This window comes from Haliotis rufescens, unplaced genomic scaffold (genome assembly GCF_023055435.1).
Source record: "Haliotis rufescens isolate VD_foot unplaced genomic scaffold, xgHalRufe1.0.p SCAF_1, whole genome shotgun sequence".
Taxonomy (NCBI): domain Eukaryota; kingdom Metazoa; phylum Mollusca; class Gastropoda; order Lepetellida; family Haliotidae; genus Haliotis; species Haliotis rufescens.
Window position 1 is genome coordinate 5,637,163 of NW_025963779.1, and position 15,313 is coordinate 5,652,475.

A 15,313-nucleotide genomic window follows, 5' to 3' on the forward strand; every position below is an offset into this window, starting at 1 on the left:
TCCCTAGTTCATGGCATTCACCTTCTTCCCTAGTTCATGGCATTCACCATCTTCCCTAGTTCATGGCATTCACCATCTTCCCTAGTTCATGGCATTCACCATCTTCCCTAGTTCATGGCATTCACCATCTTCCCTAGTTCATGGCATTCACCATGTTTCCTTGTTAATGGCATTCACCATGTTTCCTTGTTCATGGCATTCACCATGTTCCCTAGTTCATGGCATTCACCATCTTCCCTAGTTCATGGCATTCACCATGTTCCTTAGTTCATGGCATTCACCATGTTTCCTTGTTCATGGCATTCACCATGTTTCCTTGTTCATGGCATTCACCATGTTTCCTTGTTCATGGCATTCACCATGTTCCCTAGTTCATGGCATTCACCATCTTCCCTAGTTCATGGCATTCACCATGTTTCCTTGTTCATGGCATTCACCATGTTTCCTTGTCCATGGCATTCACCATGTTTCCTTGTTCATGGCATTCACCATGTTTCCTTGTTAATGGCATTCACCATCTTCCCTAGTTCATGGCATTCACCATGTTTCCTTGTTCATGGCATTCACCATGTTTCCTTGTTCATGGCATTCACCATGTTTCCTTGTTCATGGCATTCACCATCTTCCCCAGTTTATGGCATTCACCATGTTTCCTTGTTCATGGCATTCACCATGTTCCCTAGTTCATGGCATTCACCATCTTCCCTAGTTCATGGCATTCACCATGTTCCCTAGTTCATGGCATTCACCATCTTCCCTAGTTCATGGCATTCACCATCTTCCCTAGTTCATGGCATTCACCATCTTCCCTAGTTCATGGCATTCACCATGTTTCCTTGTTCTTGGCATTCACCATGTTTCCTTGTTCATGGCATTCACCATGTTTCCTTGTTCATGGCATTCACCATGTTTCCTTGTTCATGGCATTCACCATGTTCTCTAGTTCATGGCATTCACCATGTTCCCTTGTTCATGGCATTCACCATGTTCACTATGTTAGATACCAGTGAAACTTGGCCTTGGTTTGAAGACTATGTTAGATACCAGTGAAACTTGGCCTTGGTTTGAAGACGATGTTAGATGCCAGTGAAACCTGGCCTTGGTTTGAAGACTATGTTAGATACCAGTGAAACCTGGCCTTGGTTTGAAGACTATGTTAGATACCAGTGAAACTTGGCCTTGGTTTGAAGTCTTAGTTAGATACCAGTGAAACTTGGCCTTGGTTTGAAGACTATGTTAGATACCAGTGAAACTTGGCCTTGGTTTGAAGACTGTTAGATACCAGTGAAACTTGGCCATGGTTTGAAGACTATGTTAGATACCAGTGAAACTGGTGTATAGTTGAAGGTTGTGTGTTCCAGGGAGTTGTGACCAGCTGTGACCGGTCTAGTGTGGGGATATTTGAACTGGACCACCGAGTCAGGTAAGTGTCTCCAGTGTAGCACCTGTATGTAATAGTTTGTGTGTTATAAATGTTTTCATGACGCAAGCTATACTCACCCACTGTTTGTCTAGCCTGTACGTGACGTGTGTGCCGGCCTCTCATCGGTTCACAGCCCTCACCCTCGGTACAAAGATCATTGTCTACAATGCTCACAGGAAAGGCTTTGCAAAGGTAAAACCAATTCTTTATTAGGTATCAGTCATTGGGTATCACTTATTAATATACTGGTGACCATGGAGACTAAGTAAATTTCTGTGTGTAACCAAAGGCATACTTTGGTGTTACATTAACAACTACATTTAATAACTATCTATGTGCTGTAAGATTTGTTATGAGACTAATTTTTCTCAATGTCATTAAGGGGCGGTCTGGTAGCCTTGTGGTTACAGCACGTCACGCCGAAGACCCGGGTTTGATTCCCGACATTGGTACAATGTTTGAACCCCATTTCTGGTGTCCCCCTACCGTGTTGTTGCTGGATTATGCTAAAAGCGGAGTAAAACCAGACTCACTCACTCATTCACTCAATGTTATTTAAATCAGATCATTTACTCCAATATGACGCCTCTCTACAGTTAGATCTGAGGACACCTCGTCGAGTCACATGAAATTGCCGATCAGCCAATCGCTATCAAGGCTTCTAGATTCCTTGTACAAATAAACGAACCATTCAGACCAGCATATCTGATTTCTGTACTTCATAAAAGAGCTAAAAACCTTTCCCAAATGTACATAATGCTATATTTTTGTAAAAATTGACCACCCTGTCATTCCTGAGCTCTGCAGTGTCTGCATCTAAAAGGGAGCCCCGTCAAAGGCATATTTGTGTCCTGCATGAAATTTGGTGGGAAAGAAATGCAGCTTGATCTTTGCTGACGTCTGATTGGCTCAAGAATCCTTTCATCCTGAAATTAGACCATTCATTCATGGTTCACCTGACGGGACGATCTGTGCAGGTGTCCTTACATCTTAATGAGATGAGATGATTATTTTCTTACCGTATTTCATGCTATGTGTTCTTCACATCAAATCTAAATATCTTATTGGCCAGTCACTGTCTTGTACAACCACAAGCCCCCAAGATCCGCCTGTTCTGTTGTATGGCCAGTTGTATCTGACTGACGATGTTGTATGCTCTACCCAGGCCCCCAAGATCCGCCTGTTCTGTTGTATGGCCAGCTGTATCTGACTGACAATGTTGTATGATGTCCCCAGGCCCCCAAGATCCGCCTGTTCTCTTGTATGGCCAGCTGTATCTGACTGACAATGTTGTATGCTCTACCCAGGCCCCCAAGATCCGCCTGTTCTGTTGTATGGCCAGCTGTATCTGACTGACAATGTTGTATGATGTCCCCAGACCCCCAAGATCTGCCTGTTCTGTTGTATGGCCAGCTGTATCTGACTGACAATGTTGTATAATGTCCCCAGACCCCCAAGATCTGCCTGTTCTGTTGTATGGCCAGCTGTATCTGACTGACAATGTTGTATGATGTCCCCAGACCCCCAAGATCTGCCTGTTCTGTTGTATGGCCAGCTGTATCTGACTGACAATGTTGTATGCTCTACCCAGGCCCCCAAGATCCGCCTGTTCTGTTGTATGGCCAGCTGTATCTGACTGACAATGTTGTATAATGTCCCCAGACCCCCAAGATCTGCCTGTTCTGTTGTATGGCCAGCTGTATCTGACTGACAATGTTGTATGATGTCCCCAGACCCCCAAGATCTGCCTGTTCTGTTGTATGGCCAGCTGTATCTGACTGACAATGTTGTATGCTCTACCCAGGCCCCCAAGATCCGCCTGTTCTGTTGTATGGCCAGCTGTATCTGACTGACAATGTTGTATGATGTCCCCAGACCCCCAAGATCTGCCTGTTCTGTTGCATGGCCAGCTGTATCTGACTGACAATGTTTTATGATGTCCCCAGACCCCCAAGATCCGCCTGTTCTGTTGTATGGCCAGCTGTATCTGACTGACAATGTTGTATGCTCTACCCAGACCCCCAAGATCCGCCTGTTCTGTTGTATGGCCAGCTGTATCTGACTGACAATGTTGTATGCTCTACCCAGACCCCCAAGATCCGCCTGATCTGTTGTATGGCCAGCTGTATCTGACTGACAATGTTGTATGCTCTACCCAGGCCCCCAAGATCTGCCTGTTCTGTTGTATGGCCAGCTGTATCTGACTGACAATGTTGTATAATGTCCCCAGACCCCCAAGATCTGCCTGTTCTGTTGTATGGCCAGCTGTATCTGACTGACAATGTTGTATGCTCTACCCAGGCCCCCAAGATCCGCCTGTTCTGTTGTATGGCCAGCTGTATCTGACTGACAATGTTGTATGATGTCCCCAGACCCCCAAGATCTGCCTGTTCTGTTGTATGGCCAGCTGTATCTGACTGACAATGTTGTATGCTCTACCCAGGCCCCCAAGATCTGCCTGTTCTGTTGTATGGCCAGCTGTATCTGACTGACAATGTTGTATGCTCTACCCAGTCCCCCAAGATCCGCCTGTTCTGTTGTATGGCCAGCTGTATCTGACTGACAATGTTGTATGATGTCCCCAGACCCCCAAGATCTGCCTGTTCTGTTGTATGGCCAGCTGTATCTGACTGACAATGTTGTATGATGTCCCAAGACCCCCAAGATCCGCCTGTTCTGTTGTATGGCCAGCTGTATCTGACTGACAATGTTGTATGATGTCCCCAGGCCCCCAAGATCTGCCTGTTCTGTTGTATGGCCAGCTGTATTTGACTGACAATGTTTTATGCTCTACCCAGGCCCCCAAGATCCGCCTGTTCTGTTGTATGGCCAGCTGTATCTGACTGACAATGTTGTATGCTCTACCCAGACCCCCAAGATCCGCCTGTTCTGTTGTATGGCCAGCTGTATCTGACTGACACTGTTGTATGCTCTACCCAGGCCCCCAAGATCCGCCTGTTCTGTTGTATGGCCAGCTATATCTGTCTGACAATGTTGTATGATGTCCCAAGACCCCCAAGATCTGCCTGTTCTGTTGTATGGCCAGCTGTATCTGACTGACAATGTTGTATGATGTCCCAAGACCCCCAAGATCTGCCTGTTCTGTTGTATGGCCAGCTGTATCTGACTGACAATGTTGTATGATGTCCCAAGACCCCCAAGATCCGCCTGTTCTGTTGTATGGCCAGCTGTATCTGACTGACAATGTTGTATGATGAACCCAGACCCCCAAGATCCGCCTGTTCTGTTGTATGGCCAGCTGTATCTGACTGACAATGTTGTATGATGTCCCCAGACCCCCAAGATCCGCCTGTTCTGTTGTATGGCCAGCTATATCTGTCTGACAATGTTGTATGATGTCCCAAGACCCCCAAGATCTGCCTGTTCTGTTGTATGGCCAGCTGTATCTGACTGACAATGTTGTATGATGTCCCAAGACCCCCAAGATCCGCCTGTTCTGTTGTATGGCCAGTTGTATCTGACTGACAATGTTGTATGCTCTACCCAGGCCCCCAAGATCCGCCTGTTCTGTTGTATGGCCAGCTGTATCTGACTGACAATGTTGTATGATGTCCCCAGACCCCCAAGATCTGCCTGTTCTGTTGTATGGCCAGCTGTATCTGACTGACAATGTTGTATGCTCTACCCAGGCCCCCAAGATCCGCCTGTTCTGTTGTATGGCCAGCTGTATCTGACTGACAATGTTGTATGATGTCCCCAGACCCCCAAGATCTGCCTGTTCTGTTGTATGGCCAGCTGTATCTGACTGACAATGTTTTATGATGTCCCAAGACCCCCAAGATCTGCCTGTTCTGTTGTATGGCCAGCTGTATCTGACTGACAATGTTGTATGCTCTACCCAGGCCCCCAAGATCCGCCTGTTCTGTTGTGTGGCCACCTGTATCCGAGTTGTGGAGGCAGGGAAGGAACAATCCTCTAACAAGCAGGTGAGTGGTCCACAGGTGATTGACAGCTATAAGCAGGTTCCAGCATCTGATGTGTGTGTCTGTGTTCTAGTTCTCTGCCAACAGTCTGGCACACCTGATGTGTGTGTTTGTGTTCTAGTTCTCTGCCAACAGTCTGGCAACACCTGATGTGTGTGTTTGTGTTCTAGTTCTCCGCCAACAGTCTGGCAACACCTGATGTGTGTGTCTGTGTTCTAGTTCTCTGCCAACAGTCTGGCATCACCTGATGTGTGTGTTTGTGTTCTAGTTCTCAGCCAACAGTCTGGAAGCATCTGATGTGTGTGTTTGTGTTCTAGTTCTCCGCCAACTGTCTGGCAGCACCTGATGTGTGTGTTTGTGTTCTAGTTCTCCTCCAACAGTCTGGCAGCACCTGATGTGTGTGTTTGTGTTCTAGTTCTCAGCCAACAGTCTGGCAGCATCTGATGTGTGTGTCTGTGTTCTAGTTCTCCACCAACAGTCTGGCAGCATCTGATGTGTGTATTTGTGTTCTAGTTCTCAGCCAACAGTCTGGCAGCATCTGATGTGTGTGTTTGTGTTCTAGTTCTCAGCCAACAGTCTGGCAGCACCTGATGTGTGTGTCTGTGTTCTAGTTCTCCTCCAACAGTCTGGCAGCACCTGATGTGTGTGTCTGTGTTCTAGTTCTCTGCCAACAGTCTGGCATCACCTGATGTGTGTGTTTGTGTTCTAGTTCTCTGCCAACTGTCTGGCAGCACCTGATGTGTGTGTTTGTGTTCTAGTCCTCAGCCAACAGTCTGGCAGCATCTGATGTGTGTGTTTGTGTTCTAGTTCTCCGCCAACTGTCTGGCAGCACCTGATGTGTGTGTTTGTGTTCTAGTTCTCCTCCAACAGTCTGACAGCACCTGATGTGTGTGTTTGTGTTCTAGTTCTCAGCCAACAGTCTGGCAGCATCTGATGTGTGTGTCTGTGTTCTAGTTCTCCACCAACAGTCTGGCGGCATCTGATGTGTGTATTTGTGTTCTAGTTCTCAGCCAACAGTCTGGCAGCATCTGATGTGTGTGTTTGTGTTCTAGTTCTCAGCCAACAGTCTGGCAGCATCTGATGTGTGTGTTTGTGTTCTAGTTCTCTACCAACAGTCTGGCAGCATCTGATGTGTGTGTTTGTGTTCTAGTTCTCCGCCAACACTCTGGCAGCACCTGATGTGTGTCTGTGTTCTAGTTCTCCGCCAACAGTCTGGCAGCATCTGATGTGTGTGTTTGTGTTCTAGTTCTCTGCCAACAGTCTGGCATCACCTGATGTGTGTGTTTGTGTTCTAGTTCTCCGCCAACAGTCTGGCATCACCTGATGTGTGTGTCTGTGTTCTAGTTCTCCTCCAACAGTCTGGCAGCACCTGATGTGTGTGTTTGTGTTCTAGTTCTCCACCAACAGTCTGGCAGCACCTGATGTGTGTGTTTGTGTTCTAGTTCTCCACCAACAGTCTGGCAGCATCTGATGTGTGTGTTTGTGTTCTAGTTCTCTGCCAACAATCTGGCAGCACCTGATGTGTGTGTCTGTGTTCTAGTTCTCCCCCAACAGTCTGGCAGCACCTGATGTGTGTGTTTGTTTTCTAGTTCTCCTCCAACAGTCTGGCAGCACCTGATGTGTGTCTGTGTTCTAGTTCTCCACCAACAGTCTGGCAGCATCTGATGTGTGTGTTTGTGTTCTAGTTCTCTGCCAACAGTCTGGCAGCACCTGATGTGTGTGTTTGTGTTCTAGTTCTCCGCCAACAGTCTGGCAGCACCTGATGTGTGTGTGAGTGTTCTAGTTCTCCTCCAACAGTCTGGCAGCATCTGATGTGTGTGTCTGTGTTCTAGTTCTCCTCCAACAGTCTAGCAGCATCTGATGTGTGTGTTTGTGTTCTAGTTCTCCGCCAACAGTCTAGCAGCATCTGATGTGTGTGTCTGTGTTCTAGTTCTCCCCCAACAGTCTGGCAGCATCTGATGTTAGTCTGTGTTCTAGTTCTCCGCCAACAGTCTGGCAGCATCTGATGTGTGTGTTTGTGTTCTAGTTCTCCACCAACAGTCTGGCAGCACCTGATGTGTGTCTGTGTTCTAGTTCTCCACCAACAGTCTGGCAGCACCTGATGTGTGTGTTTGTGTTCTAGTTCTCCGCGAACAGTCTGGCAGCATGTGATGTGTGTGTTTGTGTTCTAGTTCTCTGCCAACAGTCTGGCAGCACCTGATGTGTGTGTCTGTGTTCTAGTTCTCTGCCAACAGTCTGGCAGCATCTGATGTGTGTGTCTGTGTTCTAGTTCTCCACCAACAGTCTGGCAGCACCTGATGTGTGTCTGTGTTCTAGTTCTCCGCCAACAGTCTGGCAGCACCTGATGTGTGTTTGTGTTCTAGTTCTCCGCCAACAGTCTGGCAGCACCTGATGTGTGTGTTTGTGTTCTAGTTCTCCACCAACAGTCTGGCAGCACCTGATGTGTGTGTCTGTGTTCTAGTTCTCCACCAACAGTCTGGCAGCACCTGATGTGTGTGTTTGTGTTCTAGTTCTCCTCCAACAGTCTGGCAGCATCTGATGTGTGTGTTTGTGTTCTAGTTCTCCTCCAACAGTCTGGCAGCACCTGATGTGTGTGTTTGTGTTCTAGTTCTCTGCCAACAGTCTGGCAGCATCTGATGTGTGTGTTTGTGTTCTAGTTCTCTGCCAACAGTCTGGCAGCACCTGATGTGTGTGTCTGTGTTCTAGTTCTCCGCCAACAGTCTGGCAGCACCTGATGTGTGTGTCTGTGTTTTAGTTCTCCGCCAACAGTCTGGCAGCACCTGATGTGTGTGTCTGTGTTCTAGTTCTCCGCCAACAGTCTGGCAGCACCTGATGTGTGTGTCTGTGTTCTAGTTCTCCGACAACAGTCTGGCAGCACCTGATGTGTGTGTTTGTGTTCTAGTTCTCTGCCAACAGTCTGGCAGCACCTGATGTGTGTGTTTGTGTTCTAGTTCTCCACCAACAGTCTGGCAGCATCTGATGTGTGTGTTTGTGTTCTAGTTCTCTGCCAACAGTCTGGCAGCACCTGATGTGTGTGTTTGTGTTCTAGTTCTCTGCCAACAGTCTGGCAGCATCTGATGTGTGTGTCTCTGTTCTAGTTCTCCACCAACAGTCTGGCAGCACCTGATGTGTGTGTTTGTGTTCTAGTTCTCCGCCAACAGTCTGGCATCACCTGATGTGTGTGTTTGTGTTCTAGTTCTCCGCCATCAGTCTGGCAGCACCTGATGTGTGTGTCTGTGTTCTAGTTCTCCACCAACAGTCTGGCAGCACCTGATTGTGTGTGTCTGTGGTCTAGTTCTCCTCCAACAGTCTGGCATCCCCTGATGTGTGTGTTTGTGTTCTAGTTCTCCACCAACAGTCTGGCAGCACCTGATGTGTGTGTCTGTGTTCTAGTTCTCCACCAACAGTCTGGCATCACCTGATGTGTGTGTTTGTGTTCTAGTTCTCCGCCAACAGTCTGGCAGCACCTGATGTGTGTGTCTGTGTTCTAGTTCTCCGCCAACAGTCTGGCATCACCTGATGTGTGTGTTTGTGTTCTAGTTCTCCTCCAACAGTCTGGCAGCACCTGATGTGTGTGTTTGTGTTCTAGTTCTCCGCCAACAGTCTGGCATCACCTGATGTGTGTGTTTGTGTTCTAGTTCTCTGCCAACAGTCTGGCAGCACCTGATGTGTGTGTTTGTGTTCTAGTTCTCTGCCAACAGTCTGGCAGCACCTGATGTGTGTGTTTGTGTTCTAGTTCTCCGCCAACAGTCTGGCAGCACCTGATGTGTGTGTCTGTGGTCTAGTTCTCTTCCAACAGTCTGGCAGCATCTGATGTGTGTGTCTGTGTTCTAGTTCTCTGCCAACAGTCTGGCAGCACCTGATGTGTGTGTTTGTGTTCTAGTTCTCTACCAACAGTCTGGCAGCATCTGATGTGTGTGTCTGTGTTCTAGTTCTCTGCCAACAGTCTGGCAGCATCTGATGTGTGTGTCTGTGTTCTAGTTCTCTGCCAACAGTCTGGCAGCATCTGATGTGTGTGTCTGTGTTCTAGTTCTCCGCCAACAGTCTGGCAGCACCTGATGCGTGTGTTTGTGTTCTAGTTCTCCACCAACAGTCTGGCAGCACCTGATTTGTGTGTCTGTCGTCTAGTTCTCTGCCAACAGTCTGGCAGCACCTGATGTGTGTGTCTGTGTTCTAGTTCTCTGCCAACAGTCTGGCAGCATCTGATGTGTGTGTTTGTGTTCTAGTTCTCAGCCAACAGTCTGGCAGCACCTGATGTGTATGTTTGTGTTCTAGTTCTCTGCCAACAGTCTGGCAACACCTGATGTGTGTGTCTGTGTTCTAGTTCTCCTCCAACAGTCTGGCAGCATCTGATGTGTGTGTTTGTGTTCTAGTTCTCCTCCAACAGTCTGGCAGCACCTGATGTGTGTGTTTGTGTTCTAGTTCTCTTCCAACAGTCCAGCAGCACCTGATGTGTTTGTCTGTGTTCTAGTTCTCCACCAACAGTCTGGCATCATCTGATGTGTGTGTTTGTGTTCTAGTTCTCAGCCAACAGTCTGGCAGCACCTGATGTGTATGTTTGTGTTCTAGTTCTCTGCCAACAGTCTGGCAACACCTGATGTGTGTGTCTGTGTTCTAGTTCTCCTCCAACAGTCTGGCAGCATCTGATGTGTGTGTTTGTGTTCTAGTTCTCCTCCAACAGTCTGGCAGCACCTGATGTGTGTGTTTGTGTTCTAGTTCTCTGCCAACAGTCTGGCAGCACCTGATGTGTGTGTCTGTGTTCTAGTTCTCTGCCAACAGTCTGGCAGCACCTGATGTGTGTGTCTGTGTTCTAGTTCTCTGCCAACAGTCTGGCAGCATCTGATGTGTGTGTTTGTGTTCTAGTTCTCTGCCAACAGTCTGGCAGCATCTGATGTGTGTGTCTGTGTTCTAGTTCTCTGCCAACAGTCTGGCAGCATCTGATGTTAGTCTGTGTTCTAGTTCTCTGCCAACAGTCTGGCAGCATCTGATGTGTGTGTTTGTGTTCTAGTTCTCTGCCAACAGTCTGGCAACACCTGATGTGTGTGTTTGTGTTCTAGTTCTCAGCCAACAGTCTGGCAGCACCTGATGTGTGTGTCTGTGTTCTAGTTCTCTGCCAACAGTCTGGCAGCACCTGATGTGTGTGTTTGTGTTCTAGTTCTCCGCCAACAGTCTGGCAGCACCTGATGTGTGTGTTTGTGTTCTAGTTCTCTGCCAACAGTCTGGCAGCATCTGATGTGTGTGTCTGTGTTCTAGTTCTCCGCCAACAGTCTGGCAGCATCTGATGTGTGTGTCTGTGTTCTAGTTCTCCGCCAACAGTCTGGCAGCACCTGATGTGTGTGTCTGTGTTCTAGTTCTCCCCCAACAGTCTGGCAGCATCTGATGTGTGTGTCTGTGTTCTAGTTCTCCGCCAACAGTCTGGCAGCACCTGATGTGTGTGTTTGTGTTCTAGTTCTCCACCAACAGTCTGGCAGCATCTGATGTGTGTGTTTGTGTTCTAGTTCTCCGCCAACAGTCTGGCAGCACCTGATGTATGTGTCTGTGTTCTAGTTCTCCACCAACAGTCTGGCAGCATCTGATGTGTGTGTTTGTGTTCTAGTTCTCCGACAACAGTCTGGCAGCACCTGATGTGTGTGTTTGTGTTCTAGTTCTCCGCCAACAGTCTGGCAGCATCTGATGTGTGTGTTTGTGTTCTAGTTCTCCGCCAACTGTCTGGCAGCATCTGATGTGTGTGTTTGTGTTCTAGTTCTCCACCAACAGTCTGGCATCATCTGATGTGTGTGTCTGTGTTCTAGTTCTCCTCCAACAGTCTGGCAGCACCTGATGTGTGTGTTTGTGTTCTAGTTCTCCACCAACAGTCTGGCAGCACTTGATGTGTGTGTTTGTGTTCTAGTTCTCCGCCAACAGTCTGGCATCACCTGATGTGTGTGTTTGTGTTCTAGTTCTCCGCCATCAGTCTGGCAGCACCTGATGTGTGTGTCTGTGTTCTAGTTCTCCACCAACAGTCTGGCAGCACCTGATTGTGTGTGTCTGTGGTCTAGTTCTCCTCCAACAGTCTGGCATCCCCTGATGTGTGTGTTTGTGTTCTAGTTCTCTGCCAACAGTCTGGCAGCATCTGATGTGTGTGTCTGTGTTCTAGTTCTCCGCCAACAGTCTGGCAGCATCTGATGTGTGTGTCTGTGTTCTAGTTCTCCGCCAACAGTCTGGCAGCACCTGATGTGTGTGTCTGTGTTCTAGTTCTCCCCCAACAGTCTGGCAGCATCTGATGTGTGTGTCTGTGTTCTAGTTCTCCGCCAACAGTCTGGCAGCACCTGATGTGTGTGTTTGTGTTCTAGTTCTCCACCAACAGTCTGGCAGCATCTGATGTGTGTGTTTGTGTTCTAGTTCTCCGCCAACAGTCTGGCAGCACCTGATGTATGTGTCTGTGTTCTAGTTCTCCACCAACAGTCTGGCAGCATCTGATGTGTGTGTTTGTGTTCTAGTTCTCCACCAACAGTCTGGCAGCACCTGATGTGTGTGTTTGTGTTCTAGTTCTCCGCCAACAGTCTGGCAGCATCTGATGTGTGTGTTTGTGTTCTAGTTCTCCGCCAACTGTCTGGCAGCATCTGATGTGTGTGTTTGTGTTCTAGTTCTCCACCAACAGTCTGGCATCATCTGATGTGTGTGTCTGTGTTCTAGTTCTCCTCCAACAGTCTGGCAGCACCTGATGTGTGTGTTTGTGTTCTAGTTCTCCACCAACAGTCTGGCAGCACCTGATGTGTGTGTCTGTGTTCTAGTTCTCCGCCAACAGTCTGGCATCACCTGATGTGTGTGTTTGTGTTCTAGTTCTCCACCAACAGTCTGGCAGCACCTGATGTGTGTGTTTGTGTTCTAGTTCTCCACCAACAGTCTGGCAGCACCTGATGTGTGTGTTTGTGTTCTAGTTCTCCGCCAACAGTCTGGCATCACCTGATGTGTGTGTTTGTGTTCTAGTTCTCCGCCATCAGTCTGGCAGCACCTGATGTGTGTGTCTGTGTTCTAGTTCTCCACCAACAGTCTGGCAGCACCTGATTGTGTGTGTCTGTGGTCTAGTTCTCCTCCAACAGTCTGGCATCCCCTGATGTGTGTGTTTGTGTTCTAGTTCTCCACCAACAGTCTGGCAGCACCTGATGTGTGTGTCTGTGTTCTAGTTCTCCACCAACAGTCTGGCATCACCTGATGTGTGTGTTTGTGTTCTAGTTCTCCGCCAACAGTCTGGCAGCACCTGATGTGTGTGTCTGTGTTCTAGTTCTCCGCCAACAGTCTGGCATCACCTGATGTGTGTGTTTGTGTTCTAGTTCTCCTCCAACAGTCTGGCAGCACCTGATGTGTGTGTTTGTGTTCTAGTTCTCCGCCAACAGTCTGGCATCACCTGATGTGTGTGTTTGTGTTCTAGTTCTCTGCCAACAGTCTGGCAGCACCTGATGTGTGTGTTTGTGTTCTAGTTCTCTGCCAACAGTCTGGCAGCACCTGATGTGTGTGTTTGTGTTCTAGTTCTCTGCCAACAGTCTGGCAGCACCTGATGTGTGTGTCTGTGGTCTAGTTCTCTTCCAACAGTCTGGCAGCATCTGATGTGTGTGTCTGTGTTCTAGTTCTCTGCCAACAGTCTGGCAGCACCTGATGTGTGTGTTTGTGTTCTAGTTCTCCACCAACAGTCTGGCAGCATCTGATGTGTGTGTCTGTGTTCTAGTTCTCTGCCAACAGTCTGGCAGCATCTGATGTGTGTGTCTGTGTTCTAGTTCTCTGCCAACAGTCTGGCAGCATCTGATGTGTGTGTCTGTGTTCTAGTTCTCCGCCAACAGTCTGGCAGCACCTGATGCGTGTGTTTGTGTTCTAGTTCTCCACCAACAGTCTGGCAGCACCTGATTTGTGTGTCTGTCGTCTAGTTCTCTGCCAACAGTCTGGCAGCACCTGATGTGTGTGTCTGTGTTCTAGTTCTCTGCCAACAGTCTGGCAGCATCTGATGTGTGTGTTTGTGTTCTAGTTCTCAGCCAACAGTCTGGCAGCACCTGATGTGTATGTTTGTGTTCTAGTTCTCTGCCAACAGTCTGGCAACACCTGATGTGTGTGTCTGTGTTCTAGTTCTCCTCCAACAGTCTGGCAGCATCTGATGTGTGTGTTTGTGTTCTAGTTCTCCTCCAACAGTCTGGCAGCACCTGATGTGTGTGTTTGTGTTCTAGTTCTCTTCCAACAGTCCAGCAGCACCTGATGTGTTTGTCTGTGTTCTAGTTCTCCACCAACAGTCTGGCATCATCTGATGTGTGTGTCTGTGTTCTAGTTCTCCTCCAACAGTCTGGCAGCACCTGATGTGTGTGTTTGTGTTCTAGTTCTCCACCAACAGTCTGGCAGCACCTGATGTGTGTGTTTGTGTTCTAGTTCTCCGCCAACAGTCTGGCATCACCTGATGTGTGTGTTTGTGTTCTAGTTCTCCGCCATCAGTCTGGCAGCACCTGATGTGTGTGTCTGTGTTCTAGTTCTCCACCAACAGTCTGGCAGCACCTGATTGTGTGTGTCTGTGGTCTAGTTCTCCTCCAACAGTCTGGCATCCCCTGATGTGTGTGTTTGTGTTCTAGTTCTCCGCCAACAGTCTGGCAGCACCTGATGTGTGTGTCTGTGTTCTAGTTCTCCACCAACAGTCTGGCATCACCTGATGTGTGTGTTTGTGTTCTAGTTCTCCGCCAACAGTCTGGCAGCACCTGATGTGTGTGTCTGTGTTCTAGTTCTCCGCCAACAGTCTGGCAGCACCTGATGTGTGTGTTTGTGTTCTAGTTCTCCGCCAACAGTCTGGCATCACCTGATGTGTGTGTTTGTGTTCTAGTTCTCTGCCAACAGTCTGGCAGCACCTGATGTGTGTGTTTGTGTTCTAGTTCTCTGCCAACAGTCTGGCAGCACCTGATGTGTGTGTTTGTGTTCTAGTTCTCCGCCAACAGTCTGGCAACACCTGATGTGTGTGTCTGTGGTCTAGTTCTCTTCCAACAGTCTGGCAGCATCTGATGTGTGTGTCTGTGTTCTAGTTCTCTGCCAACAGTCTGGCAGCACCTGATGTGTGTGTTTGTGTTCTAGTTCTCCACCAACAGTCTGGCAGCATCTGATGTGTGTGTCTGTGTTCTAGTTCTCTGCCAACAGTCTGGCAGCATCTGATGTGTGTGTCTGTGTTCTAGTTCTCTGCCAACAGTCTGGCAGCATCTGATGTGTGTGTCTGTGTTCTAGTTCTCCGCCAACAGTCTGGCAGCACCTGATGCGTGTGTTTGTGTTCTAGTTCTCCACCAACAGTCTGGCAGCACCTGATTTGTGTGTCTGTCGTCTAGTTCTCTGCCAACAGTCTGGCAGCACCTGATGTGTGTGTCTGTGTTCTAGTTCTCTGCCAACAGTCTGGCAGCATCTGATGTGTGTGTTTGTGTTCTAGTTCTCAGCCAACAGTCTGGCAGCACCTGATGTGTATGTTTGTGTTCTAGTTCTCTGCCAACAGTCTGGCAACACCTGATGTGTGTGTCTGTGTTCTAGTTCTCCTCCAACAGTCTGGCAGCATCTGATGTGTGTGTTTGTGTTCTAGTTCTCCTCCAACAGTCTGGCAGCACCTGATGTGTGTGTTTGTGTTCTAGTTCTCTTCCAACAGTCCAGCAGCACCTGATGTGTGTGTCTGTGTTCTAGTTCTCCACCAACAGTCTGGCAGCACCTGGTGTGTGTGTCTGTGTTCTAGTTCTCAGCCAACAGTCTGGCAACACCTGATGTGTGTGTTTGTGTTCTAGTTCTCCTCCAACAGTCTGGCAGCACCTGATGTGTGTGTCTGTGTTCTAGTTCTCCACCAACAGTCTGGCAGCACCTGATGTGTGTGTCTGTGTTCTAGTTCTCTGCCAACAGTCTGGCAGCACCTGATGTGTGTGTTTGTGTTCTAGTTCTCCGCCAACAGTCTGGCAGCATCTGATGTGTG

At 48.4% G+C, this 15,313-nt stretch overlaps 1 protein-coding gene across 2 annotated transcripts in view; it reads left to right on the plus strand.

Moving 5' to 3' along the window:
• LOC124150093 (CST complex subunit CTC1-like) overlaps positions 1-15,313 on the plus strand; it is a 47,725-nt gene that overhangs the window by 13,882 nt on the left and 18,530 nt on the right. For both annotated transcript variants that reach the window (XM_048398905.1, XM_048398926.1), the window contains exons 8-10: positions 1,362-1,423; positions 1,516-1,615; positions 5,287-5,370. In XM_048398905.1, the coding sequence (XP_048254862.1) occupies positions 1,362-1,423; positions 1,516-1,615; positions 5,287-5,370 (246 nt within the window). The remainder of the gene's footprint in view (positions 1-1,361; positions 1,424-1,515; positions 1,616-5,286; positions 5,371-15,313) is intronic.